This window comes from Xenopus tropicalis, chromosome 7 (genome assembly GCF_000004195.4).
Source record: "Xenopus tropicalis strain Nigerian chromosome 7, UCB_Xtro_10.0, whole genome shotgun sequence".
Classification (NCBI taxonomy): Eukaryota; Metazoa; Chordata; class Amphibia; order Anura; family Pipidae; genus Xenopus; species Xenopus tropicalis.
In genome coordinates this window covers 81,478,278-81,504,714 of record NC_030683.2, presented here as the reverse complement: position 1 = coordinate 81,504,714, position 26,437 = coordinate 81,478,278, and the positions used below count along the sequence as shown (strand labels likewise).

Sequence of the window (26,437 nt, the reverse complement as noted above, 5' to 3'; positions counted from 1 at the left end):
ATCTTGCTGTTATCTTACGTACAGAGATTATTATGTCATTTTTGCTTTATTAAATTACAGCTTAATAAAACACGAGGATAAAAGACATAATTGTGCTAGAAAAACTGCGTTTAATGTTTACAACTCTAGTTGCATGAACAAAGAACATGGAGCCAGATTTACACAGATCAAGTAGGAATCTGACTGGAGGACTATTTTGCAAAAGTTTTATTGTGCAATATTGCTCAGTATTAAAAATACAACCCAAATGTTGCTGGACTATAGCTTCTAGCTATGAGAAATGCATGCAGTATGAAAATGCATGCTGTTGCCTTTCCAACGCCATGCCTGTTGGTGCACATTGCAGATAGAAGAGGAATGCTGTTTTCTACTCCAGCATAGATACACCAGTGGAGGAAATGCATAGTGTGACATGGTCTTAACTAGAAATATATATGAGTACCTCCCATAATACTGTATAGGCCCAATTGCCTTTTTACACTAGGTAGTTTTGCCCCTTGACCCTAGCTAGTAGGTTGCAGAGAGGAGTCAGCAGTGCTTGAAAATTATTATTTTGCTGAAATCTGATTGAAAGCTGCATTTGGCAGGGCAACTGCCCTTAGTCCCAGAGCAGTAGTTAGTAGAACAAGGTCAGCTGACAGTCACACTTTATATCACCACTTCCAAACCTGTGGACCTTACATTTTTGTTAAAGAACAATTCCCAGCTGGACAGCTGAGGGCTTTCAAGGGGTGCTGGGAGTTGTAGTTCAGTGAAAGCTCTGAATGTGCCTTGACTGTGGTAGCAGCTTATATCAAAACTATATAAACATTTTTTCGTGAAGGCAAATTTTAAGTAGGGAAACTGAAACAACACAATTACCAACACAATTATTTTTAGAATTTAATTTACTGCCTATAGAAATTCTTTTTTTGGGATAATGTAATTACCTTTCCTTAAAAACACTTAGACTGAAGGGTTTGTTGCTTTGTTAATGTCATGTTGCATTGCGCAGCTTATGGCTAGATTGTGAAAGATGACATGAATAAAGTACATGTATGCAATTGCAATGCTATTACTGACTGTCGTGGTGTCAGTGTAGGAAGTCACGGGGTTCCTTTGCCTGCACTCTGGTTTCTTTCAGTAAATAAAAGGTAACACACGCCCATGCAATCCAGTCTCTAGCACAGCCAGGTGAGTCAAGGAGGAAGAACCTGTGTGCAAGAGAAGTGTCTGGGGCCGGGCCTCAGTGGGGATTCCAGTTTGACAGCTTTTTTTTCCTAGTTCAAAAACTAGCAGTGCAGTCACAGAGTCACATTAACAACCTGAAACCTACTAACTGTATGAGAGCCTCTACAGAAAGACCCACAAAGAACTGCCATATTCAGGGGATTGCTGGTCTGTGAAAGAGGAGAGAAAGAGGGCTTTATTAAAGCTGTGCTTTGTGTCCCTGTCCCACCATGGTGAGTAAATGGAGTACAAGCATACTAGTTGGGGGTAGCTGCATCTGAAAAGAACACTTGGCAGAAACAACACAATCTGTGTTGACAGTGGTTCTAAAGCCAGTTTGCAGGCCTCACTGACAGGGTTACATTATCGGGTATCCTGTGATCAGCACAAAGGTGGTAAATATATTCCTTAACTGACTCATCTGTATTGCTGTAGATATAACCTGAAATGTGTGCACTGATGGTAAAGCCTAGATAAATGGTGCTGATCTCTAACAGTATTATGGGGAAAATTCACTAAACTGCAATTTGGGAAAACAGGTGCAGAAAAAGCTGTAGTCAGAAATGTGTAACTAAAAGTAAGTATAAAGTTGTTGTTTTTTATCTCTCTTGCACAGAACAATGAATATTAATGTCTTTTGTTTCTGTCACAGCAAACATTTTTTTACAATTTTTATAAAGGACACATTTATGAAAACTACAAAAAATTTTCATTATGGAAAAAAATATATTTTTAGTATTGTAGTATTTGTAAATTTTGAATTTGGCCTCAGCTTTAGTTGTAAATATATGTATGGGACCTGTTACAGGAATCCTCTGGATCTGGGGGATCCTTCTATAGTTTGGATCACATATCCTAAATCTATAATCTATCTATAGCTATGATTATTTAAATCATACATTAAATAAGCCCAATACGATTGTTTTGCTTCCAGTAAGGATTAATTATATCTTTTATTTTTTTTTTCTTTAAGTATTACGGAGAAAAAGGGAATCCTTTTTAAAAATGTGAATTATTTAATTAAAATGGAATTTATGGGATAGGGCCTTCTTGTAATTCTAAACTGTCTGGATAATGGATCCCATACCTGCATTAATAAGCACTATCTTGCCACAGGGGTATTATAAAAATATTATTAACCCCAGAATTTTATTGATTAAATAATCAAGAATTATTTGATGGCTAGTTACTATATATAACTTGCACCACTATGGGATTTTCCCATATGTTAGGAATGGTTTTATTTGTAATATATAGTGCAGTAATATATTATATGCTATATTCAGAAATATAATTATCTAGATGTGGATGTAAACGCAGGGACATGATGAATTTAGTGGTACTGTATAACAGTATTTCTACTCTTGGAACTTATTCAAAATTGTCTAACTAATCTAATTTTCTCTGTATGTACAGTAGATATATATATATATTTATATTTGTTATATAAGATATAACAAATATATATATTTGGATTGAGGGTTTTGGAGATGCTGACCTATTTTAAACAGTATATTTAGGAGTTTGTATTAAAAAGCCATTTACATTGCTCACAAGCACAAGAGGGGTGACGTAAACATGAATATTAATAAGGCTGACTTCATTAATTGCTTAACCCTCTGCCCACAATATGCTACATATTTTGTTGTGGCTTTTCATATATCTCCAGACAATGGGTAAAAATACCTGTCATTTGTAGGATAATAATACACTGCTGGAAATTTGAAGAGATTCTTTTTTTATGTTATGAGCCTGTAAAGAGCTCAGAGAGTCATTTATTATGATATGAAAAATGTATGTGTGGGTTATTAAGCCCTGAATATGTTTTTGTGTGTGTGTTATATATATTTAACAAACAAAGAAGAATACAATGCTCACTAAATAAGTCCTGTGTGGTGTTGTCTTTTTGGTTAGTTTTCACACCACACTAGCACCCAGGCAAGTGATTTAATAAGAGATTAGTGATACCACTAATTGGTCCACATCGCTGTACAATAGAAGGGTGCATAAATCAAATTAACAGTACTTCCTGCATCTGTCAGTATTTGTATGCAAAGATGTCCCTGCCCAGTAGAGCTTACAGTACTTTCACATACTGTTGTTTTATCGGCTTAGTGATGCAGTTTCTGGGTCAGTGACGTAATGGGATGTTAGTTGACACCAGAAAGAACTATGATGTCAAAAGTAAATACGTTTTCCAAAACAATCCTTTATTCACCACAACTGTATGGTTTTCTGCACCCATATTACCATCCCATACACATACACCATGGCCATACACAGAGGTTGCGGTTATCATCACATGTAGGTTATTTGCTGACATGGGGAAAGTTACAAAAGTGGAAAACACTAAAATAGGGTTAAGCTATATTTTTGGTGTTAAACTGGAGTCAAAAGAATGTCACATTCACGAAAGCCTTAATCCATTTTGTGAATACAGTGATTTTGTACACTTTGGGGCTGTGGTAGACGGGGAGACTAGTCGCCTGCGACAAATCTCCCTTGTCGCGGGCGACTAATCTCCCCGAAATGCCATCCCACCGGCGATTTACATTTTTGCTGGTGGGCCGCGATTTCCCCGAAATTGTGGAAGTTTCCTCTCAAATAGTCTCCCCGTCTGCCAGAGCCCTTAAACTTATGTTGTTTTCACAAATGCTACTTTGGTGAATTTGGGGTTCCAAATTTCTCCAAACAAATCTGGAGCACAATATGAAGTTGTTATAAATCATTAGATTCAGATAGATAAAATTAAACTGGAGAATTTGCTTTATTCCAACTCATTTTGGAATAGAGTGGAGTAAAAAAAAAAACTGGAGTTTAGATGAATGCGAATTTAACAAATGGTTTTCTGGTATAAATGAACATTTTACTCCAACTAGACTCCAAATTTGCATCAACTATTGTGAATTCCCCCCCAGTAAGTGACAGGTTGTACACACCTAACTTCTGAAAATTGTTTTCCCCGCGGAAGGTACATACTTCCCCCCCATACTCTGGGGGAAACAGGAGTATTTTTTGATTGAACCAGCTTGGTGAGCCATTTTGGGGCATGTGCACCAGCTTGCTCATTATGCATGTGTGTGACCTAAGGTTTGCTGGCAAACACTCAGTCCTACATCATATGCATAATCAGCAATCTGGGGTAAAAACTCATTATGCGTGTGCATGTGCCCCAACATAGCCTAGTCTCCAATTGGAGTGCACCCTCTATTAGACCGCTAGCTCATACAGACTGTGTTTGGACCTGCGTTCCACATGCATTCGGTGCTTACATACATCTGTGTCAGTACAGCTTCATAAAAAAGAATGGATTGCTCCCCTGCAGTGGAGTTCTCCTGCATTTCACCGCAGCGGAACGTAGTCCCAAACACCCTTCTGTATCAGCTCTATCTGTATGAGGCCGTAGCCTGCATCTCTGGTGGGGGAAACAATTTTTGAACAATAGGTGCCCTTTTCGTTGAGCAAGTCAGGTGAATTCTGTTATTACTGCTTCTTATATTGCATGCAAACTTCTAAACATCTCACAGTCCCCCTCTTTTGTGTGTTTTTTAAAAAACACAATATAGTAAAATAGGGGTGTGATTGTAGTGTTTGACTAAAGTTTCAGCTCAGATGCAGCTCAGATTCACTATAGTGATCACAGCAACTAGATATAGGCAAGACTAGCCACACAAAGTGAATTGGTGCAGTGTTGCTACAGCAATAGACAGATAGACAGGTGGTAAGCCTGTTAAATTGTTACTTATCTGCAATCCTTAGTATTCCCTATCAGTGACCAGATGCTCTTAACTATATTTAATTGCAGTGGAACATGTTGATATCACAATAGATACAGGTAGCTACACAGTCAGGTCACATTATCATAGTTCAGCCAAGTGAAAAGGAACTCACTCTGTATTAAATATCACCATATAAGGATACCATGATCCCTTTTTCCAAAAAACATACTAGACAAGTTAAAGATAATTAATCACATTGTAGATTAATAGGTCATATTACTGGCCTCGGAGTCAAAACAAAAACCCTGCTAATGTCGCCTCTGTTGTGTGCACCTGAATTGTTTTATTGTAAATGTATGCTATGTAGTTACATAGAGGATGAAGTTAAAAACTTTCCTTTGGTTTAGCATTCTGTGCTAATACAGTATATATAGCTTGATGTCAAGGTAATCCAGATGGAGGAAAAAACAATTTGAAGCTCCAAAATTAGACTTGACTTGAGACTTGAAGAACCCTGATTTCAAAAGTGCAATTGCACCAGCCCCTGAATCAACTTTCTGTATTACCAGGATTAATTTCAGTAACTTATCCCCATATGTAATAAAAGGCACTAATAAGGTTATGTATAAAAGGCACTAAAGCTGGCCATACACGGGCAGATCCGCTCGCTTGGCGATGTCGCCAAGCGAGCGGATCTTCACCCAATATTCCCACCTACGGGTGGCAATATTGGGGAGGCATGTAGGTGAATTCGATCATTTGGCCCTGGGGCCAAACGATCGAATTCTGCACGCGGCAATGGGGCAGTCGGTTCGGGGACCGCATCAACGAGCCAATGCGGTCCCCGATCCGACGAGATTTTCTAACCTGAAATTGGCCAGATATCGATCGGCCAGGCCCCTCGTTTCTGCCCCTACACGGGCCGATAAGCTGCCGAGTCAGTCCAAGGGGCCGATATCGGCAGCTATAATTGGCCCATGTATGGGAACCTTAAGTTTGCTCAGGAGCAGTAATCCATAGCAACCAATTAGCAAAAGGCTAACCTGTTTAAAAGCAAACATCTTATTGCTTGCTATGGGTTACTGCTCCTGGGCAAACTTAGCATCTTTTCTTACATAACCCCTTTAATATTTTCTTGTTTGCTAAAAAATGCCCCCAACCTTTTATTGACTTGTCAAATTAAACTGCCAGTGTGAAAGCTTTAGAAAGGGAAGTCCAGCCCTGTTGTCAAATTCAAGATCTTCTGGTGACAAAAGTTGAATGCCATGCCCTACATCAGCCTTGGACAAACGTTTGTGAAGTTGGATCTGTCTTTGCACATGAAGCATTCTGTTCCTTGTTTTGCTGCTTTATTACATATGATTTTTTTTACTTGTATTTTTAAAGGTTTTCTTCCTAGTAATTTATTTACAACTGAGATAAGCTTAATGTTTGCAAACTCTTGAGCTACACTGCACTGTTGTGTTGGATTTGTGCTTTACTTAAATCATTTTCAACAAGTTGTCTATTTTGCATACTGGGGTATTAAGTTGTTTTGTCATAAAGATAGCCCACTTATAGGTGTTACCACCATCCAGTATTCTTTGGCTGTGAAACTAAAACTATCCGTGAGATGATTTTTTTTGAAGCAAAGGCACATTTGAACACTCTTATGTTGTAGCCACAGACTTGTGGCAACTGAATGCAAACCATGTTTCAGGTGTAATCAAACCAGGGGAAACTTACCAAAACAAAATGAAAGACTTCAAAATATGAAAGCTGATACATCCACATCTGAACTGGAACATGGCACACATGGCACCAAGCACTTTTGCACATTGCTGTGTTGTGATTAACATACATGCTACAGAGGTGTCAGGACAGATATCTATTCTTTTATGTCTGCCTAAGCAGCACATGGGTAGTGCCATTAACAAAATAGTTTAGGGTTGAGAAAATAAAAATGATTAAATAATTTGTGCAAGTCACAACTATATTGTTGTGGGGGAGTACACCATTAGAACACCATACAGACATATAAGCATAGCATTTTTCAAAAAAAGATATCATATCATGCAGTCAGGTTGCCACCTATATGTATGGTAAACCACATTCCCCATGCCCTTGTATGGGGGACATGTTCGGCATCCATTAGCTTAATAAGTAAATTAATTAAAGGTAACATATTACAGGTATGGCACCTGTTATCTAGAATGCCTGGGATTTAGGGGTTTCCATATAAGGGATCTTTTCCATACCATACTTTAAATGTACTAAGAAATCATTTAAGCATTAAATAAACCCAAAAGTATTGTTTTGACACCAATATTGATTCATGCAGCTTATTTAGGATCAAATACAAGATACTGTTTTATTATTACAGTGAAAAAGGAAATCATTTTCAGACAAATGTGAAGTATTTGATTAAAATAGAGTCTATGGAACATGGCCTTCCTGTAATTCAGAACTTTTTTGATAATGGATCCCATAACTGTATTCAAATCTTTTAGCCATTCAGTCTTTGTAGGGGGAACAGGGACCATCCAATGCATACTTAACACTTGCTTGCCTCTTCCATTTTGACCCCATTTTCACACTTAGATGTAAGGCACATACCTGCTCTCTGTATTTGTACCACTCTGCACTGTTGTGTAATAGAGAAACCGCTTGATGAATCAGTTGAGTGTGGTTGGGGGTCTCATAACAGGATTCTGTACGCTGTCAAAACACTTTAAGCAGCAGCTGCCACTGCCTTTTTATGAAAGGAAAGAATGAGCAGTGGTTCTCAGAGTGATGTGTTTCTGCTACTGTGGGGATGCTGGGATTTGTATCTGGGGTCTCCTAGCAACCTGGTCTACTTCCAACCAATCTCCTCTGAGATTCAGGATCTCTGCATCCAAAACAGTAGCTGCCTTAACTCATACAGGTGTAAAGTGTTCTCCGGATGTCATTGTTTGCTTGATTAACGTGCAGTCATGCTCAGCCTTAGGGGAAACAAATACACCCAGTAACGTGTAATGAAGTTAAATATCTCCAGGCATGAACATTTTCAGAATTGTATTTAGATGTGATAAGCCAAAGAATTAAACACCATCTGAGTGATCGCACCTTTTGCTTTCTAGAAAAGAACATTTTCTGAAGTGTGTGTTGTGAGAACATTTTGTTTCTGAATATCGAGAACACTGTTCTACACATTTTGTTCTTAATGAACTTAAAGTTACCAGGAGCATCTTTTTGCCACCCCTAGTAACCTGCGGGGCTCTGCCACCTGAAGCAAGCTATCATCTTGCCTCATGGCAGCTTAGAGCTTTGAAGGACTGATTAGAGGTGAGCTGCAAGGAGCTTGCCTTCCAGTGCCACTATTAGTGGTTATAATGCACACTACAGTGACAAAAATGCATGGTAATGTAACAAAAATCTTACATTTGCCTGCATCTAGTAACCAATTGTAAACAATAAGATGTTTATAAGCATGAATCTATAATGAAGTTTTTAGCTGTCCTCAGATCTTGCCAAACATTTTCCCTCAAACAGCTAAAAACTTTGGAGTAGTAATGTTTTCAAGTTTGACATGCTTCTCCAGATTCTGTTTGTACTGGAAATGCCTATTTATAGCTTCATAGTTAAATAGTTGTTGTTGTAGTAATGGGAATTTAGCCTGAAAAATGCTATTGAAATCCCACTATTTTAATTTGACAAAGTATAAGCCTTACAAAAGTTCCAAAAAGAGAACATTTTTGATTTATTTTCTTATTTTGTCTTTAAGAACTTCTATATCAACCCTCAGGAAATAATGGCATTTCCCCAGCACAGGCTATCACAGTGAAACAAGTTTAATAAACAGATTCGGTTTGAAAAATTGGCCAAATCTGTAGACTTTGCCAATTTTATTTCTTTCTGTACTTTTTTAAAGTGGGCCTTGGTAACAAAGGGTAATATTAACAGATCCGCTTACTGATGTACCTGTGCTGCTCAAAACCTGACTCTAAAGGTGGCCATACACGCACCGATAATATCGTACGAAACCTCGTTTCGTACGATATTCGGTGCGTGTATGGTATGTCGGCGAGTCGACCGATATCGCAGGAAGCTGCTGATATCGGCCGACTCGCCGATCGGACCAGTTGGAAAATTTTGATCGGGCGCCATAGAAGGCGCCTGATCAAAATCTCCCTTCAGAGCTGAATCGGCAGAAGGAGGTAGAAATCCTATTGTTTCTACCTCCTTACCTGCCGATTCAGCCCTGAATGGTGTGTGGCACATCTGAGGATGTTTCGTGCGACCATCGGTCAGAACATCGTCAGATCGCCACGTGTATGGCCAGCTTTAGGGTAAAGACACACATAGCTACTAGCAGCTATTGTCATAGCTACAAAAATAGACAATGTTGATCATTTTCTAAAAAATTGTCTCTCTGTGTGTTATAGCAGAGGCAGTTCTCAGTATTGTCTATGGCAGGGTATTTACTGGCATTTTGTAGCTGTGACAAGTAGCTGCTATTAAGTAGCTCTTTGTGTCTTTGCCCTTACAATGGCAGTCACACTTTTTGTTTTGGCAACTGTGGCTTATTTGCAAAAGAAGTGATGTACTGATAAATAGCTAATTTATGGATAAATTAAATAGAATGCTTGGGTAGTTATAATTAATATGTGTAACAGATGGTATATTCTAACAAAAGAGATGTGTAGTGCTTCTCTCAAAAAAACATGACGGGAAGAACAGGTATAACAGCTCAACCTGCACTGCTGTGTACACAACCTGAAAACTGCTGTAAATGAGAGCTGGGAAGTATGTGGGAAATCACTTCTGGTATCTGTGTTTGCTGAGTCAATGTGAGACAGGTTGGTTTTTGTGTGATTTGTAAATATTCAGTCAGTCTCTAAAGTTTTCCATTTCTGTCTCCACAGAGCATTGGAGAGGAGGATGTGACTATTGTAGTTTCTTCTAGTACAGCAGGTAAGGGAGACAAAACAAAAGGTATGGAATGAGAAAGGGGGGTGGGGCATCAAAAGCTGTGTTTATATCTATATATGGCTACTTGTAACATGTATACATGTGCTAAACTATGAGATTTACTGACTGGCTCCCTCAGAAGTGTCATTAAGGGTCACCCAAAACTTAGTAGGATGACACGATTAAAAAAAATATACTAAAACTGCACAATTTGCAGAGTGCCACCAAGCCCTCTACACTTCTGGACCACCAGCCACAGGGAATGCTATCCTATTGTTGCACCTCTGGATAAAGAGTGAATATTTAAAATATGGGGGGAAACATTTAATTTTTATGGCTATGAGAACACAAAAAATAACTACTATTTGGAGTTGAATCATAAGGGTCTAGTTTCTCTCTTGGTTTACTGTTTAATATCTGCTATTGCAGGTGGAGATGAAGGAAATGGAAGAGTTGCACAACCATCTGGCCCTACAAGGGCGACTGCTGCAGTTCCTACAGCTGTTTCTGCTTTTACCGCCCACACATCAGGGCCCACACGGACTTCGGCTCCAGCTACCAGTACTCCAGGACCTGCAACTTCAAGGCCATCAGGGACTCCAGCTCCCACTACCCACAATTCAGGATTAATAAGTACTGCTTCCCACACTACAGGGCTCACAGGAACTACAAGTTCAACTGTTAACCCTACTGTACCAACAGCTTCATCTAGCAACATTCCAAGGTCCATGGGGACTACAGCCAATGCTACCAACCCTACAGTACCAACAGCTTCATCTAGCAACATTCCAAGGTCCACAGGGACTACAGCCAATGCTACCAACCCTACAGTACCAACAGCTTCATCTAGCAACATTCCAAGGTCCACAGGGACTACAGCCAATGCTACCAACCCTACGGTACCAACAGCTTCATCTAGCAACATTCCAAGGTCCACAGGGACTACAGCCAATGCTACCAACCCTACAGTACCAACCACTTCATCTACCAGCATTCCAAGGTCCACGGGGACTACAGCCAACGCTACCAACCCTACAGTACCAACAGCTTCATCTACCAACATTCCAAGGTCCTTAGGGACTACAGCCAATGCTACCAACCCTACAGTACCAACAGCTTCATCTACCAACATTCCAAGGTCCTCAGGGACTACAGCCAACTCTACCAACCCTACAGTACCAACAGCTTCATCTACCAACATTCCAAGATCCTCAGGGACTACAGCCAATGCTACCAACCCTACAGTACCAACACGGACACCAGCAGCTTCCACCCATACTCCAAATCCAACAAGGACTCCTGTTCCTACTACCCATACACCGGGTCCAGTTCGGACTCCAGCTAATGCTCCAAGGGTTCCAGGTCCTAGTCGAACTCCAGGCCCTGTTCGGGGGACACCAAGACCTGTCCCAAAACCACCTACTAGCGGCCCCACTGTGACCTACAAGAAGGAGAAAGCTTTTCCCATTAGAAAATACTGTGTTCCCACTGTAGCAGTATTATTGGTGCTGGCTTCAATTGCTGTTATAGCCATACTGAGTGAGTACAGCTATATTTTGGTTACTGTGTGCAGTACTTTGGGTTGGTTTCTAGGCAAGTTTTTGTCATGTCAAGTAGACAGGATATGCACTGAAATACTGTTTCCAGCAAAACACAGTAGCTACCTGAATGCATCACAAGCAGTCTCTATTACATTTGAAACATTGTGCCAAAAATATGTAAATAGGAAACAGATATAAAATGTAAAAGGTGTCCCTGTTTATTATAACACAACCACAAGGATACACTTCTTAGTTCAGTTTCTTCAATCCATGCCTTTCATCTCAGATGTTACATAGTAATGTGACATTTTTGCATGTTCAGGGACATAGTTAGATGCCAATGAGCCACAACACATAACTGAACTAGGTCCTCATTCTTTTTGCCCTCAAATAAATACATCCACAATAACAACCTGTTTCTTACCCCTTCTATCAAGCAATTTTCTTCTACCTTTTCTTATCAGTGACAGGTCTAATTAACTTAGCTTTTGTGGCCCACATATGTCCATAGTGTAAAGCCCAAAGAGGCTACACCTTGGGATCCCCTCCATTTAATAGAATAGGGATTGCCCATAATTAACCTGGGTCAAAATGGATTACCATCCTTAAATAGGATGTGATTACACTAGTGAAGGTCCACAGTACAGACAGGATCAACTTTTTTTTACAGTTTTTTATCATGAGAAAAAGAAACATAAATGCTTTAACTGCTTCAACTGCTTCAACTGATCTCATTTATGGATTAGGGGAAAACAGAGAAAGGAAAAATTATTATGTCAAAGACCTTTGTTCTTTTTCGGTTACCTAATTACCTAAAATATCTAATAATAACTAGTAAAAGAAGATAGAGATCAATTTGACTTAAAGGAGAAGGAAAGGCATTTTAATGCCAATATATTAGTCACATCAGTGACAATGGAATGCTATATTTATTCTGCAGAAAGCTTTACCATACCTGAGTAAACTGCTCTAGAAGAACCATCTGTTTAAGATAGCAGCTGCCATTTTAGCTTGGTCTCAGTAGCTCAGATCATACATTCTGATGGGAGGGGTAGTGAGTTTCATGAATTTTTATGGGAGGGGGAGCAGGAGAAGGATAATGATAAAATCTGAACATGTATTGTGTATCGTAAGATATCCTTGGGGTACCTAGGATGGAAGTCACTTTCGTACAATTTCATACTATTTCATGTTTTATTTGTATTTTAAGGGCTTTATCCTATAAATTCAGTCCGAGTGGTAGTTTCAGATCGTTGCATTTAAACATATGACCGATATTAAAACATTTGTAAGACTTAAATCTGTGTATAGCCACATTTAATTTAATATCCATTTCTGAGTCTAATTAACTACTTCATTGCCATGGGTCTTACTTTATAGATAACTGTGACCATACACTGTAAGTTCTGCTTGTTTGGGCTATATCAGGCTCATTTGATCGTTTGGCCCTAGGTGGACAAAGGTGCCGTTGGATCAGGGACCACATCTGACCGAAAAATCAAACCTGCCCGATTGAGATCTGGCCAATTTCAGGCCAGATGTGGGCCAGGGAGGCCCCTTGGTGGTGCCCATACACAGGCAGATAAGCTACTGAATCAGGCCAATATCGGCCCTTGTATGGCCACCTTTAGCCATTGCACAGGGTGAACTAAATCTAAACATTAAATTGCATATTCAAATGTAAGCATAATCTTTTAAACTGTATCACATGCATCATATTTACCAGCTTTAGTTGTAAAGGGATTTTAAATTTGGCAAAATGGTTCCAATGAAAATAGTACATCAGCTGACACTATGAATGTGTTGGTGAAAGTTTAGACGCAGTTGATACAACCGTATCCTACTCCCTTTATGGTTGCCTGTATAGCTGTGTTGCTTATTGTGTGGTTTTCTTTTCTTGCAGTTAAAGTGGTTTTGGATAATTATTATTTTTTCTGCGTCAAGTCCTTCAAATTTATACCTTTGGACCAGTGGTGTGATGGTAAATCCGACTGTACGGGGGGTGAGGATGAGAGCCGATGTGTGCAACCTTTTGATGTCACTACAAATTCCAATGGTAAGTATTCAGTAAAGATTAAAGATATGGCTTTAATTTACTGACTTGAAAATCATTAACTGTCAACTATTGCTTTTATTACAGTTAGATTTGCAGAAGCAGGTTCTGTTCTTCAACTCTATGTGCAAGCCAGAAGCAGCTGGAGTTTTATTTGCAATGACAACTGGGATACTAATAAAGCAAAAGCTGTGTGTGCACAGGTTGGGTTCTACAGGTATGTTATGTATGCACTCATGCACGTACATATATATGTGTCAACCAATAAAAACACACTTTAGGTTTATATGAAATCCATAAAAAAAGCAGATTGTGTGTTTAAGGATTGGTGGTTTGGCTGAAAAGAAAGCAATATATACTGCTTCTTGATGAATAGGAAACTATATAGCTAAATTGTGCTTTATATATTGCTGTACACTAGCAATTCAGCCTTCTCTGCCCTATCTAAATTCAGGAGAGGTAAACCTGGCTACAGAGCCTTAGGTCAATGACACATGGATCTACTTGTAGTCAGCTACTTGTTGCAGCTACAAACTAGACAATACAGATCATTTTCTCTATGTTTGTGTTAGCAGAGACATTTCTTCTATTGTCTATGGCAGGGTATTTTGGGTATTTTGTTTGCGAGTAGCACTGTGTGTCATAACCCTTAGGCTTAGAAGCAATATTAGCCCATGCATGTGCTATTAATATGTTGACATTTCATTAGGAAGATGCAGCACCATGGTTGTTCTGCATATACTAAGATCCGTGCTTTCAATCTGTTAAGGCAGTATTCCCCAACCACCTGGATGTTGCTCCCAGTGACCTCAAAGTAGATGCTCATTTTTGAATTTCTGGTAAGGAGGCAAGTTTGGGTTGCATAAAAACTAAGTATAATAGAGACTTCTATAGGCTGCCAGTCCACATAGGGGCTATTAATAAGCTAATTATAGCTCTTACTGGCACCCCAAGGAACTTTTTCCATTCTTGTGTTGCCCCCCCAACACGTTTTCCATTTAAATGTGGCTCATGGTTATAAAAAGTTGTGGGGATCCCCGTGATAAGGGAATATATTCTATCATCAGACACAGCAACAGTATATACAAAGAGGCCATACTATTATGAGGAAAAGCTTATTTATAAAAAAAAAACGGTGTCATTGTCCTTCAAATGTGTATGTGTCTTTCAGTATTTAGCAGTGATAAATCTAAAACAACTGGACTGGATCAGTAATCTTCAAAACCTTTTGCCACTCATTCAAGTTGTTTCTCCAGTTCAACTGAGTGGTAGGGCGTTGCCTCGGCAATCTAAATGCTAATGCTTATGACGACTCAATAATCAAATCACAATGTTCCACTGAACTTTTTTAGGCTAGTAGGCCTGAAACTACTTGGTGTGGAAATATAATCAATTCCAATGGTACCATGTAGCTATTTGTGTCAGGTTCTATTTGTTTAAGTTACACAGCTAGAGGTGTGAGTCATTGTGCAACCACAGGGCTTACATGATTAAACTGCATTGTATGCTGCAAATTAACAGTATCGCAGCCCTCTCCCTTAAGGTTAGATATAGATTTCTCCATCTTGACATAAATGGCCTCTGTACTTCTTTCACACCATTTGTTTTTTCTGGTTAAATATATACCGTGCTTTTTTTTTTACTGTCCCTTTTACTATTAGGTGTAGATAGACTGACGAGTCTTTGTTGGGTATATCACTTCCTAATTGATTGGCTATTTTTTGTCACCCACGCTTTTTTTGATGCAACCACGCCTAAGTTTGCGCCCAAGGTTGCTCCCGATTTTGGCATGACCACACCCGATTTTGGCGCAACCGCAACTTTTTTTGCTGCGACCGTGCCCAATTTGACGCACTAAAAATAACATTCCGCACAACAAATTTTTCCACTGCGAATTTTCAAATCCATGTCTGGTGAAAAAATTCGCTCATCACTACCTAGAACTGTAAAAATAAAGAAATTAGTTTTTAATCATTTTCACTATGGACACTATTTTCTTTGGTTTCATGATCCCTGCTATCTAGCAGCCACAGAAATAGCGGTATTCCTCTTGCTATAGAGAGAAGTAAACCATGAGATAAATATTCTTGCCTTTTTTTCTTTGCTTCACAGTGAACCAGTGTCTGGGACTGTGTCTATTTCTGACTTGTCTACATCATCCGCTTTGTTGTATAGTACTGTCCAGGTGCTGAGCGACAAAAGTATCCAAGTTAATCCAACTGTTTGGTAGGTATAAGCCTTCTCTGTTGTGATGGGCGAATCTGTCCCGTTTCTCTAAAAAAATTGCAAAACTTTGAAAAAAATACGCCAAAATGGCGCACGTAAAAAAATTACTTTTTTGCCAACTTTTTTTGGTGCACGGCCAATGGCAAAATGTGGAAATTCACCACAAATCCATGCCTGCAGCAAAAATTCAATCATCACTACTTCTGTGTGGTTTTATGACAATGGGGGCACAAAACTAGAGATAAAGTGGAGTAAAATGTTTGTTTATGCCAGAAATTTATGTAGAACTAAATTTACAAACACTTCCAGTTTCAGTTTTCACTTCCCAAACTTCCAAACATTTTTGAGTAGGAATTTTAAAGCAATGCTGTTTCCACTTGTATAACTTTTATACAAAACTGAATTTGGCTTAATTTGGAATTATTGGAATATTTTTGGAATTATTGTCAAAAAAAATTAAGATAGTTAATTGTCTTTACTTATTTGTGTGATTTTTAAAGGGTAAATAATAGTAAAATGTTTCTACTTTTAAAAGCACATTAGGTATTTTTTTAGCATTGGGGAGCAGGCTAGGCAGGCATAATAAGCAGAACTGGAAGGCCTGGAGTAGGGGTAGGCAGGCAAGAGGTATATGCCTAGCTCCCTCCAGCGTGGCACCCTAGGCACATGCTTGTTTTGCCTACCTCTAGCTCTGGCCCTGTTGAATACATTAGCTGGTCTTACACCGCTAATATCATGACATGTATCGTATCATACTTACGTGGTTTCGTCTAGCATTACTGTAACAGATTGAGCACTAAACCCAGCATTGGACTGGCCCACCAGTACACCCTCTCTGGGTTGGGCGCATGCAGCTGGTAGGTGTGTGGTACAGGGGTTTGTGGCAGTGGGGAAGGAGGTGGCAGCATTGGGGCAACAGCAACAGGGGAAGGAGGGGTAGTCGACCAAGCCACTGAGGATACATTTCATGATCACAAATGTGAATTTCAAAAGTGTTTATAGTAGCATTTTGAGCAATTCTACATTCATTTATAATTGACCCTATATGTCTCCTTTAAATAACAATTAAATAAGGTTTTTGTGCATGGAATCATGTTGAAGCATTTGTGAATGTGTCATTATTTTTCCAACAATTTGATTCCCATGAATTATTTTTAATCAAGTTGTAACATTACTCCAGCGCTGTGAATAACCAACCTTTTTCTAGGGCCAGCCTTAGGGTAAATAGCACAACGGCAAAACAGTGTTATAGACACCAATGAAAAATTACAAAAGCTCTGCACCAAGTCTATAAAATATATTGCTCTTTTGATCTACCACCAACCTGAAACAGAGTCCAAAGTTTGCTACAATATCTTTATATATATCTGATATAAGTTGTACTTTGGCAAATTGAATATAGCCGTTGATAACCCTGAAAGCATTCAGTAAACCCCATGCAGCAGTGGAAGAAAGACTGCAAATGTTAAAGTGTATATAGTAAACCTAGATAACTAGATTTGTTTCAAGCGTCATTTTTGCACCACATTTAAGCAGTTCTAAAAAGGTGTGATAGGTGCATGAAAAATACTCCATGTAATAATAAATGTCAAATAATATTACATTGCAAATTTCTTTCCAAAAAGAGCAACTTATGTGATGATAAGGCTGAAGGAAAATACCATCTCTTATTTTATATTTATTTATTTTTTTGCAGGGGAAGTTGCACATCTGGCCAAGTTGTATCTCTTAGATGCGCAGGTACGATGATAGTTTTTAGCTCTGATCTCTGTGCTCAGGTGGCCCAATATGTGCTGACATATAAATCCATCGCTGGTATAACTCACATGCTGTTATAAGGCTATCCCTCTACCAAAAAGCTTCAACCTGTGCCTCCAGCTATTGCCAAACCATAGAGCTCAGAACCAACGTGACATCCCTGTAAGGTGAAATTGTTCTGTAAGAAAAATAACGAGGAATTAAAAAAAAAAAATATGCAAGACAAACAAAACCCTGAAATACACTGCTTGAAAAAGCATTCAGCCCCCACATTTTAATATTTGTAGAGCCCTCTTTTTGCAGCAAGTATTTTGAGTAAGTACATACAGATTTGGACACTGTTTTAGATTGATTGAGCCTTTTTTCCAGGCTCATTCAGGTTGGATTACATCTCACAGATTCTCAGATGGACTGAGATTAGGTTTGCTACCTGCATGTTTTTGGAGTTTTTGTTTCAAACTTTTTTGGGTTCCCTGATCTGTCCCAGTCCCGCCATTATTGCGCTCCTGCTGCTTGTCCCCCTTGATGTCACCATCCGATCTAAAAACCTGTGGGACTATTAGAATACTGAGGTGCACAATCTCTGACAAGGCGAAATAACATGGAGAAAATCTAACTCCCAAAAAGTGTGCAAAACTGGTATGTATATAATAATATACATATAATATATAAATAATATCTACACGCACACAGTACTTTGCCAATGTACTCATCAGAAGGCATGTGCATGAATCAGTCTGTTGTTTTGCATGCTATTTCCCCAGATTAGTCCCACTTCCACTGTATTTACTTACATTTTACTAAACTTTGCACTTCTCTCAAAACCCACTTTGTGTATTTTTTATTGCGATTTGTGTAAGGATTTACAAGGATCTACAGTAGATAATGACAAACACATAAAATATATAGATTTATCAAACAGCTTTTGTCTCAACAGCTCTAAATATTTTAAGGTAAATACTGATTGATTCATGCACATTCCTTCTGATAAGTACTATGGTATTGTGTGCGTGTGTAGATATTATTTATATATGTATATATTTATATCGCCCACCTTAGGTGGGAATATGGAGAGAAGATCCACCTAACGAGTGGATCTTAACCTGTATGGCAACCTTAAGTTTAGTTTGGAGCTGGAGCTGATAATGTGACCAGGGTCTTAGAAACCAGCTGGTATGTTCATAGTATTTATACTGACAAACACAAATAACGCATAACACATTATTTATAATGCCAGCTTAAGACTTTTTTAGGTGAACTGGAAACCAGAATGTTAAGTAAATCTCTGTCATCCCAACAGCATGTGGTACCGGACATAAACAAGAGAGGATTATTGGGGGTTCTAATTCTGATATACTGAAGTACCCATGGCAGGTCAGCCTACAGTACATGGGGCAACACATATGTGGAGGAAGCATCCTGAACTCTCGCTGGATCCTTTGTGCCGCCCACTGCTTTGACAGGTAAGTCCCTATGGAGGTGTGGTTTTAAGGGACTGCCATAGTTTTAAATGGACAGTAGACTCCCATGTTCAGCATTCATGTAAAGAATAAGGCTGGTGCTGAGCATAATTTTGCACACTCAGGTCTCTATACTCTCAGGTCATGGTGTACTCTATACTGTACTGTATATACATATACTGTATACTGCTATACACCCACTGATTCAGAACCGTATGTGGGCTCTGTATTATCGTACCGATAATTTTTCAACCATGGCGATCGGTCATTTCATTGATCCGACAGGTTAAAAAATTTTGGTCTGATAATGATAAAATTTGTGCATGTATTGTGTATCTGACAATTTCCTACAATCAGTATCTGCCAACTATTTCATGTTCATAACATCCTCTGATTTGTTATTTTTAGAGCTTTATTTTACAATTTCAGTCCGAATGTTAGTTTTAGATAATTTCAATTAACAGATTTAAGAATCTGTTAAGACAGCTGAGAAGAATATAGAGAGGGCTGGTATCATTAATGGGGAAAACTGAATGATGAAAGCATCAATGTATTCTGCACTGTGCTGCTAGGTGGAGAATGCAGTTAAAACTAGCGACCATCTCCAAAAGTAAAAATGGAAAAATGTCTAGTGTTTCTTGTGAGATGTGCATCCAGGATGCTTTATGGCTTTTCTGACAAATGTGTTTTTTTCAGGGATTTTCTTCTTATGCATTTTTAATAAGGGTTTCAGCCTCTCTATAGGATCATTTAGGGCTATGCAGTGGCAGGCTAAAATTATACATCCATTGTTTTTTCTTAAACAAGATGGACAGAAAATCACTTGACTGTACTACAACATGAAAATGGATACAAAAAATGTATGTGAGGGCAGTAAAGACCTGGTTGTTCTGCTGCAGTCATAACCACAAATCCCATCCTTTTCAATCTGCTATTGGGAACTTTCCTCTGAACACTGAGCATTTAGTGTATATGTTTTTGTGAGATAATTATGCCCAGAACTGTACAGAAAATATTTCAGGTGTAGATTTGAGTCCTCCCCCTTCCCCTCACAGCTTAGTGCCTGCAGCAAAGACAGATTAATTTACCCACCAAAGGTTAAAATGGGACAATCTTTCCTAGTGCCGAAGGCAAATCTGTCAGCTGTGCCCCAGAAAGGCAGATGATGTAAAGCCATAGTGCACTCAGAACCCACATGCGCAGACCATAGTTACTAATATAACTATAATAATATATTAAACTATGTTGGTAAAAAAGTAGTTTTAGAATCCACTTGATATTGCCAGTTTGACATTGCATCTATTTAAGATAACACATATTTATAAAGCTGTGTATGCATTTGTGCAGACATTAACTACAATGGGTTATTCCATGCCTAAAGCAAAGTATTTTTTTTTTACATTGGGCTTGTGCAAAAAAGTGCATACCTTTTATAAGTACACCAATACAACTAATAGATTTTCTGTGATTGCAGAATGACTTTCAGGTCAACAGTGGCAATTAGTTTACATTTTGGGCTACAATACCCATCAAAAAATAGCGCAAGTAGGAAAAGTGATTTAGGGGAAAGCTTCTGTTTTGTAGTGTAGGAGTGCAGCAGTTTTGGTGGACAATGACAGCTGCAGAGGAGATAAACAAGAACTTTTTTTAATACTATAATTCAGAAGTTATAATATTATAATATTTGGTACTATAATATATTTGTTTCTTTTTTGGTTTAAAGTTCAGAACACTGTTGCTGTGGCTCTGGCTAGTGTAGTGTATGGGATGAATGTGCACTATTCTGCAGTGCACATAAGAAATGTCACTTGTTTAACATCTCCAGAATACCACTAGGCACTGGTAATAAATTCATTTACTATGTAAATTAATATGACTTCTAGGATTATTACTCAGGGAACAGGCACAGACAGAGTGTTCCAATGCAAAAGACAGACAATGTACTCCATATTAGCCCATTATCCTCAGAGGCTGCTCTGTCCCACATTCTGTGCTATTCCTAGAAATACAGGTTACTTTACTGCACCAGCTCTAGGTCACATTGTCCTTCCAGCTCTAAAAGTCACAGTGATAATCAATGTATGAGATGGTTAAAGTACTTGCCTCCTCTTTAGGGGACAGAGACAGGTTGATCGATGGCGTGTTCAGTATGGGATAACCACCCTTACATACTTGTTTGGAACCTTTGTGGATAAGATCTTCCTGAATTCCAAATATGTTACAGATCAAAAACCAAATGACATTGCCCTGCTCCAACTCAAAAGTGATATAGTTGCATCAGGTGAGTTTTAATCCTGCAATATGTCTTTCCCTTGAGTAACCTCAAAAGAACTACTATATAGTACTAAACATATAAGAACTATAATTTTTATCAGTTACTTTGGCTAAATACGCAGCATTGTTAGACATTTGCAAAGGCACATCATCCATCAACAGTTCTGAACTGAGATTTAATACCGACCCTGGAATTTCAAGCACACAAAGGGCCAAACAGCCACCCATTTTTACTTTTACTTTTTGGGCAGAATGTGGGCCCAGAACCCTTCCCGCCCATGATGCTAGTTTCCCTGTCCCAGTTCCCTTTGCTGTACTTCCTTAGCTCAACCCTGGCTTTCAAATTTAATTTGTATACTTGTGACTGCCAGCCTCATATCTACATTTTCAAAATATAGGCTTCACCAAAATCTTTTTAACAAAAGGATCCTGTTTAAAATCCCTACCATATAATATTTATTGCTGGACAGTGTTTAAAGGCTATCTTTCATAGAGCAGCCATTGATTTATGTGTACAAATAATATCATGTTTTTGACTAAAGAACTACTATATACAGTAGCCCAAGCTGCCCTCTGATCCCCTGTACTTCCAGACCTCCATGCCCTCACACAACTTCATACAGCACATAAACCCCCTAACTTTAAAATTTAAGCATATTAGAAGTAACCTTGTACTACTGTGATGCTTTTTATAGTCATGGAACTACGTGGAGCCTGACACCATCTAATTTAATTATATACAAATAAAGAATGGTGCTCTTGGGTCTTTAAAAAAAACAACACTGAACTATGTCTAAAAGCAATGGAACCCTTTTTAAGGACCCCTGCATCCCTCCATGAAATTTGAAATGTTGACCACACAATACTTTTTTTTCCCAATGACTTTGGATCGAGGTTCTTTTTATCTTGTAGTTACCTTCCCTTCTGCCATCTAAGTCGCTGCATATTTGCTATGGTTAGGATCATCCTCGCAAACACAAAGCAGTTTAAATCATTAACTAGAGAGCTTTCCCCATTCCATGTGTTTAGTGCTGTGGAGACTTATCCCTATATACAACATCATAAATATGTAAGTTATATGTGGTGTTCACTTGTTTGTATTGAGCATATAGATGCATTACCTTTGGAATATATAGATCAAAGATATTAGTGATTTCTTAATTTATTTTATATCTTCTTCTCCAAGTTGTATTTTCCATATACAAATTCAAATTTTTTTTTATTTACCTTTCCCTTTTCCAGCGTCAGTGCAACCTGTCTGCCTTCCTGGATATGATAATAACTTAGTGGTTGGCGCAGTGCTGTACGTAACAGGCTGGGGTCATACAGTGGAAGGAGGAGGTAAGTAATATTTTTTATTCTTAGGGCTGTGTGGCCATTACATATGTGATGTCTTATCCAAATACCACAGTTTTCATACATAGCACCCTGCTGTGGTTCCCAACACTGACTAAGGGGTATATTTATCATGCTGTGTACAAAGTGGAATGAAGCATTACCAGTGATATTGTCCAGGGCAACCAATCAACATTTAGATTTCAACAATTAGAAAACCAAAGCAAAGCATAATGTTTCACTCCACTTTTTAAACAACATGATAAATATACCCCTTAGGGGCACATTTACTAATCCACGAACGTCCGAAAAGCATCCAAATGCGTTTTTTTCGTAATGATCGGTATTTTGCGCCTTTTTCGAGCGCTCACTACGAAAAAGTCGCGACAATTCACGAAGTCATAATGGCTATGAAAAAGTCACGACAATTCACGAAATTTGTAATGGCTATGAAAAAGTCGCGGCAATTCACGCAAGTCGTAACGGCTACGAAAAAGTCGCAAAATGTTCGTTTTCCAATCCGAATTTTTCCCATTCGGATTCGTGGATTAGTAAATCAGCCCCTTAGTCTTCTCTGAAACCTCCTGCTCTAGACTCTGGAGCAATATCCTTCCTCCACTTTGAGAGGTATCCAAGAGAATAGACACAGCTCTACCCAACCTTTTATACTACCCAGAAGTTAGCCTTACCATTATATATGCTATCCTGGGCATTTCCATACAGAATCTAAAATCACACATAACTATGTTGAACCACTAGCCCTACCCAGGGAGACACTCATTTTCACAGATATGTTATTTTACTATACTCCTTTGTTTGTGTTAGGCAACATGGCCCAACATTTTTTCTCATATCCTGACACTATAATTTTTTTTTATGTTTGGTTGTCATTCTGGGCCCCACTTTATATATTTGTTTGTTTTTTAAGCTGCATTGGCTTCCCAACTTCAGGAAGTGGCCATTTCTCTTATCTCCAGTACAACGTGCAATCAAGAATACGGTGGGCAGATTTTGGACACCATGTTGTGTGCAGGGAAGATAGCAGGCGGGGCTGACACTTGCCAGGTACTGACCAATATACTGCAAAAAGAAATTGTTAGTTACCAAAATCTTTCTAATCTAAGCATTAAGCTTAATGGAAATATCCAATATGCAGGAATAATTAAACTTTCAGTTTAAAAGAAAAGGAAAGTTAAAATTACTGGGATGGTGCCAAGCTGTATGTGATTCTAGTAGCTCACCTCCTACCCTGGACTGGTGCTCCACTTCAAAAAGCGCACCTGCCTGAGGCACTGTTTGCTGAGCTCCAAGCCGCCATATTTTTGGCCCAGTTCTAGTAAGAGCATACTCAGAAATCTTGAAAAAAGTTCTTTAATTCACTTTTGCTCACCAAAGCCCAATGAGGATGACTGGAAGAGTGGAAAAGTGTTGGTGTGGCACTCAGCAAAAAATAACCCAGGCTGGTGCATTTCAGGATAGGTGTTAAAAGCTTGGCTTTACTTCTCCATTAACATTTGGAAGACTAGAGGTTGGTCTTTCCTCAACTGCAATCTCTTTACTTTACAATTAAAATAGGCACAGGTTATGCACCTATACTTTTATTTATCCAGTTTTTTAAATGGAGGCCGAAGGCTAGGTGCACATTTTAATCCTGGACAACCTCCTTGTCCCCCAAAACACCCATGCTGTGTTGGCAGATACATTTTTTTCTAGTACATACTAGTTTGTATTGTACAGTCATATACTGTACTTTTACTGCACAGTTATTCTGCACATTGTACATCTCATTATGTGACTGAATTATTTTATATAATTACATAGTCCATTTTCCATAAGGACTAGTGCGCAGAATGAGAGGAAACAGCCTTAGGAATGAAGGGAAACTGCTGTATTGTTCAAGAGATTCCGAGGTGCTGGAGCAAAACATTAGAGAGGTCATTTACAGTGCAGGGCGCAGTGTGCAAATACAAAGAAAAGGCATACATGCACCGTGTAACTTGCTGAAAGCCGTTGCACTCTTTTTCATGCGGCATGCCCCTTGAATTGAACACGCCCTGTGTTAGGTGCTCGATCCAAGATGGGAAGTTGCCCCTGCCTGCCCGCTAACTTGTGCTTTAGGGAGTGTCAGTGCAAGTGGTAAGGACAGGGCAGCTCCTCCTGATGCTGCTCTATGCACAGAGCACCAGATTTTTGATCCTGAGCATGGTGCAAAGAGCAGCATTCCCCAGGACACAAGTGTTCCTTAGATGAGCACATTCTTTCGTGCCCCTTAGCACTTTGTTACTTGCACATCAGGGGGATAGTATTTGGCCCCTCATTTCTGTTATATATAACTTGTTCCTAAACTTTATTTAAAAACTGTAATAAAGTAACAGTTAATAAGACTGTATTGTCTTTGTGTGACCATTTTTTTTGAAACACCATTTGAGATTCTGCATACAATTATTGCTGAAATAGATTTACACACTGACTCTCTTTTCTTGCAGGGTGATAGTGGTGGCCCTTTGGTGTCATTAGGACAAAGCTCCCACTGGGAACAGGTTGGCATTGTGAGCTGGGGCGATGGTTGTGGAAGACCTAATAGAGTAGGAGTATACACAGATGTGCAGTCCTTTTTGAACTGGATTTATGGAGTGATGAAAGTAAGTGTGGTGCAAATCTGTGCATTGTGAAATATAAAAATGGTTAAATATTCTACTTGCTATATGCCCAGATTTGGTTGGAGAGTTTGGCCAATTTGTACGGTACCATACTGCACAAACACCTCCACGTGTATGGCAAGTCAGTGGATTGTTTAGATTAACAAGTGAACAATATAAATTAACAGAATTATATAAAGAGGTTGTACATATGTATGGCCACTTATACATACTTAGTCTGTTTGGCCTGTGCCCGAATTGGTTGTGGTACTGTACCACCTTTAGCCACAATTGTTTATTGAAAATGTCTAATCAAGCAGGGCTAGCAATACTCCTGGATCCCCAGCAGCTGTTGGGTCTGATCTCTCTGTTGTTAAACCTCTGTGGCTGTGCTCACTGCTTTATACACAATTGGGCCACTACAATAATTGTTTGTTTGTTTTTTTATCAGCAAGTACCATAAGCCCTAGGGCAGAATATATGGTTTACTGGAACCATCTTGCAATGTGAGCAAGTAAATAAGTGCACATGAAGTAATGCAAGAGTGCGACACTCTGCTGGACTGAACTGTCTTCTGGGAAAACTCCTCTGCTGGACCAGAGAATTCCAGGAGATGGACATATTTGTTAAAAAAATGGGCTGACGGTGAGATCACGGGTGTGAAACCTGGTGTTTTGGAACTGTACTCTGAATAATGTGAACTTCCCCAAAGTGGTATTTTGGGAGGCATATTCTGAAGATGTTTCTCAGGAACCATTTGCACATAACTGGAAGGATACATTCACTAAACTTGGGTGGCAATTTTTTTCCACAGTAAATATTTTACAAAAAAAATAAAAAATGTTTTGCTTTTTTTTTTGGCGTTTCCCCTATCTAAAAAGTGCCAAAACCTGAAAGTGTGTGTGGGTCGAGTTAATGTACTGTGTGCAAAATAATTAACAATTAAAATGACAACACAAATTTCAATTTTTTTTTTATTTTTCATGTGTCCACTGACATGCAAACTACCTATAAAAGCTGTTATTAGTGTAAAGGTTTTTGTAGTGTAGGTGTACAGCTAGAAACAGCTAGATTACTAATGACTTCACCCAATATGCTGAGTTACAACCTGCACCATCCCAATCCTTGTCCTGAGCCACACATGATGCACTACACAGCTGACATTTTAGCACTCAGGAACCCTACATTCAGCAGGCAGTTCTACATTTATTGCAGTTGGATGTATAATTGTGTCTATATGTATATATAGACATTATTTTTTTCTTAAAAATAAAATGTTACATACTGTAAA

General features: G+C 38.8%; 1 protein-coding gene across 3 annotated transcripts; it reads left to right on the top strand.

Moving 5' to 3' along the window:
- The first annotated feature begins 1,128 nt into the window (after nucleotides 1-1,128).
- On the top strand, nucleotides 1,129-26,437 carry tmprss4 (transmembrane serine protease 4). 3 transcript variants are annotated; one of them, XM_031905145.1, is made up of 14 exons: nucleotides 1,129-1,442; nucleotides 9,815-9,884; nucleotides 10,290-10,929; nucleotides 11,068-11,399; nucleotides 13,305-13,457; nucleotides 13,542-13,671; nucleotides 15,567-15,680; nucleotides 17,377-17,420; nucleotides 18,739-18,901; nucleotides 21,013-21,179; nucleotides 22,415-22,513; nucleotides 23,436-23,572; nucleotides 24,994-25,149; nucleotides 25,598-26,437. In XM_031905145.1, the coding sequence occupies exons 1-14, from the start codon at nucleotides 1,440-1,442 to the stop codon at nucleotides 25,607-25,609; spliced, it is 2,220 nt and encodes a 739-aa protein (XP_031761005.1). In that variant the 5' UTR covers nucleotides 1,129-1,439; the 3' UTR covers nucleotides 25,610-26,437. The 3 variants fall into 3 exon arrangements, with proteins under 3 accessions (XP_031761005.1, XP_012822151.1, NP_001039074.1); XM_012966697.3 differs by having other exon boundaries at nucleotides 1,133-1,442; nucleotides 10,290-11,399; NM_001045609.1 differs by having other exon boundaries at nucleotides 1,193-1,442; nucleotides 9,815-9,863; nucleotides 10,290-11,399; nucleotides 25,598-25,980.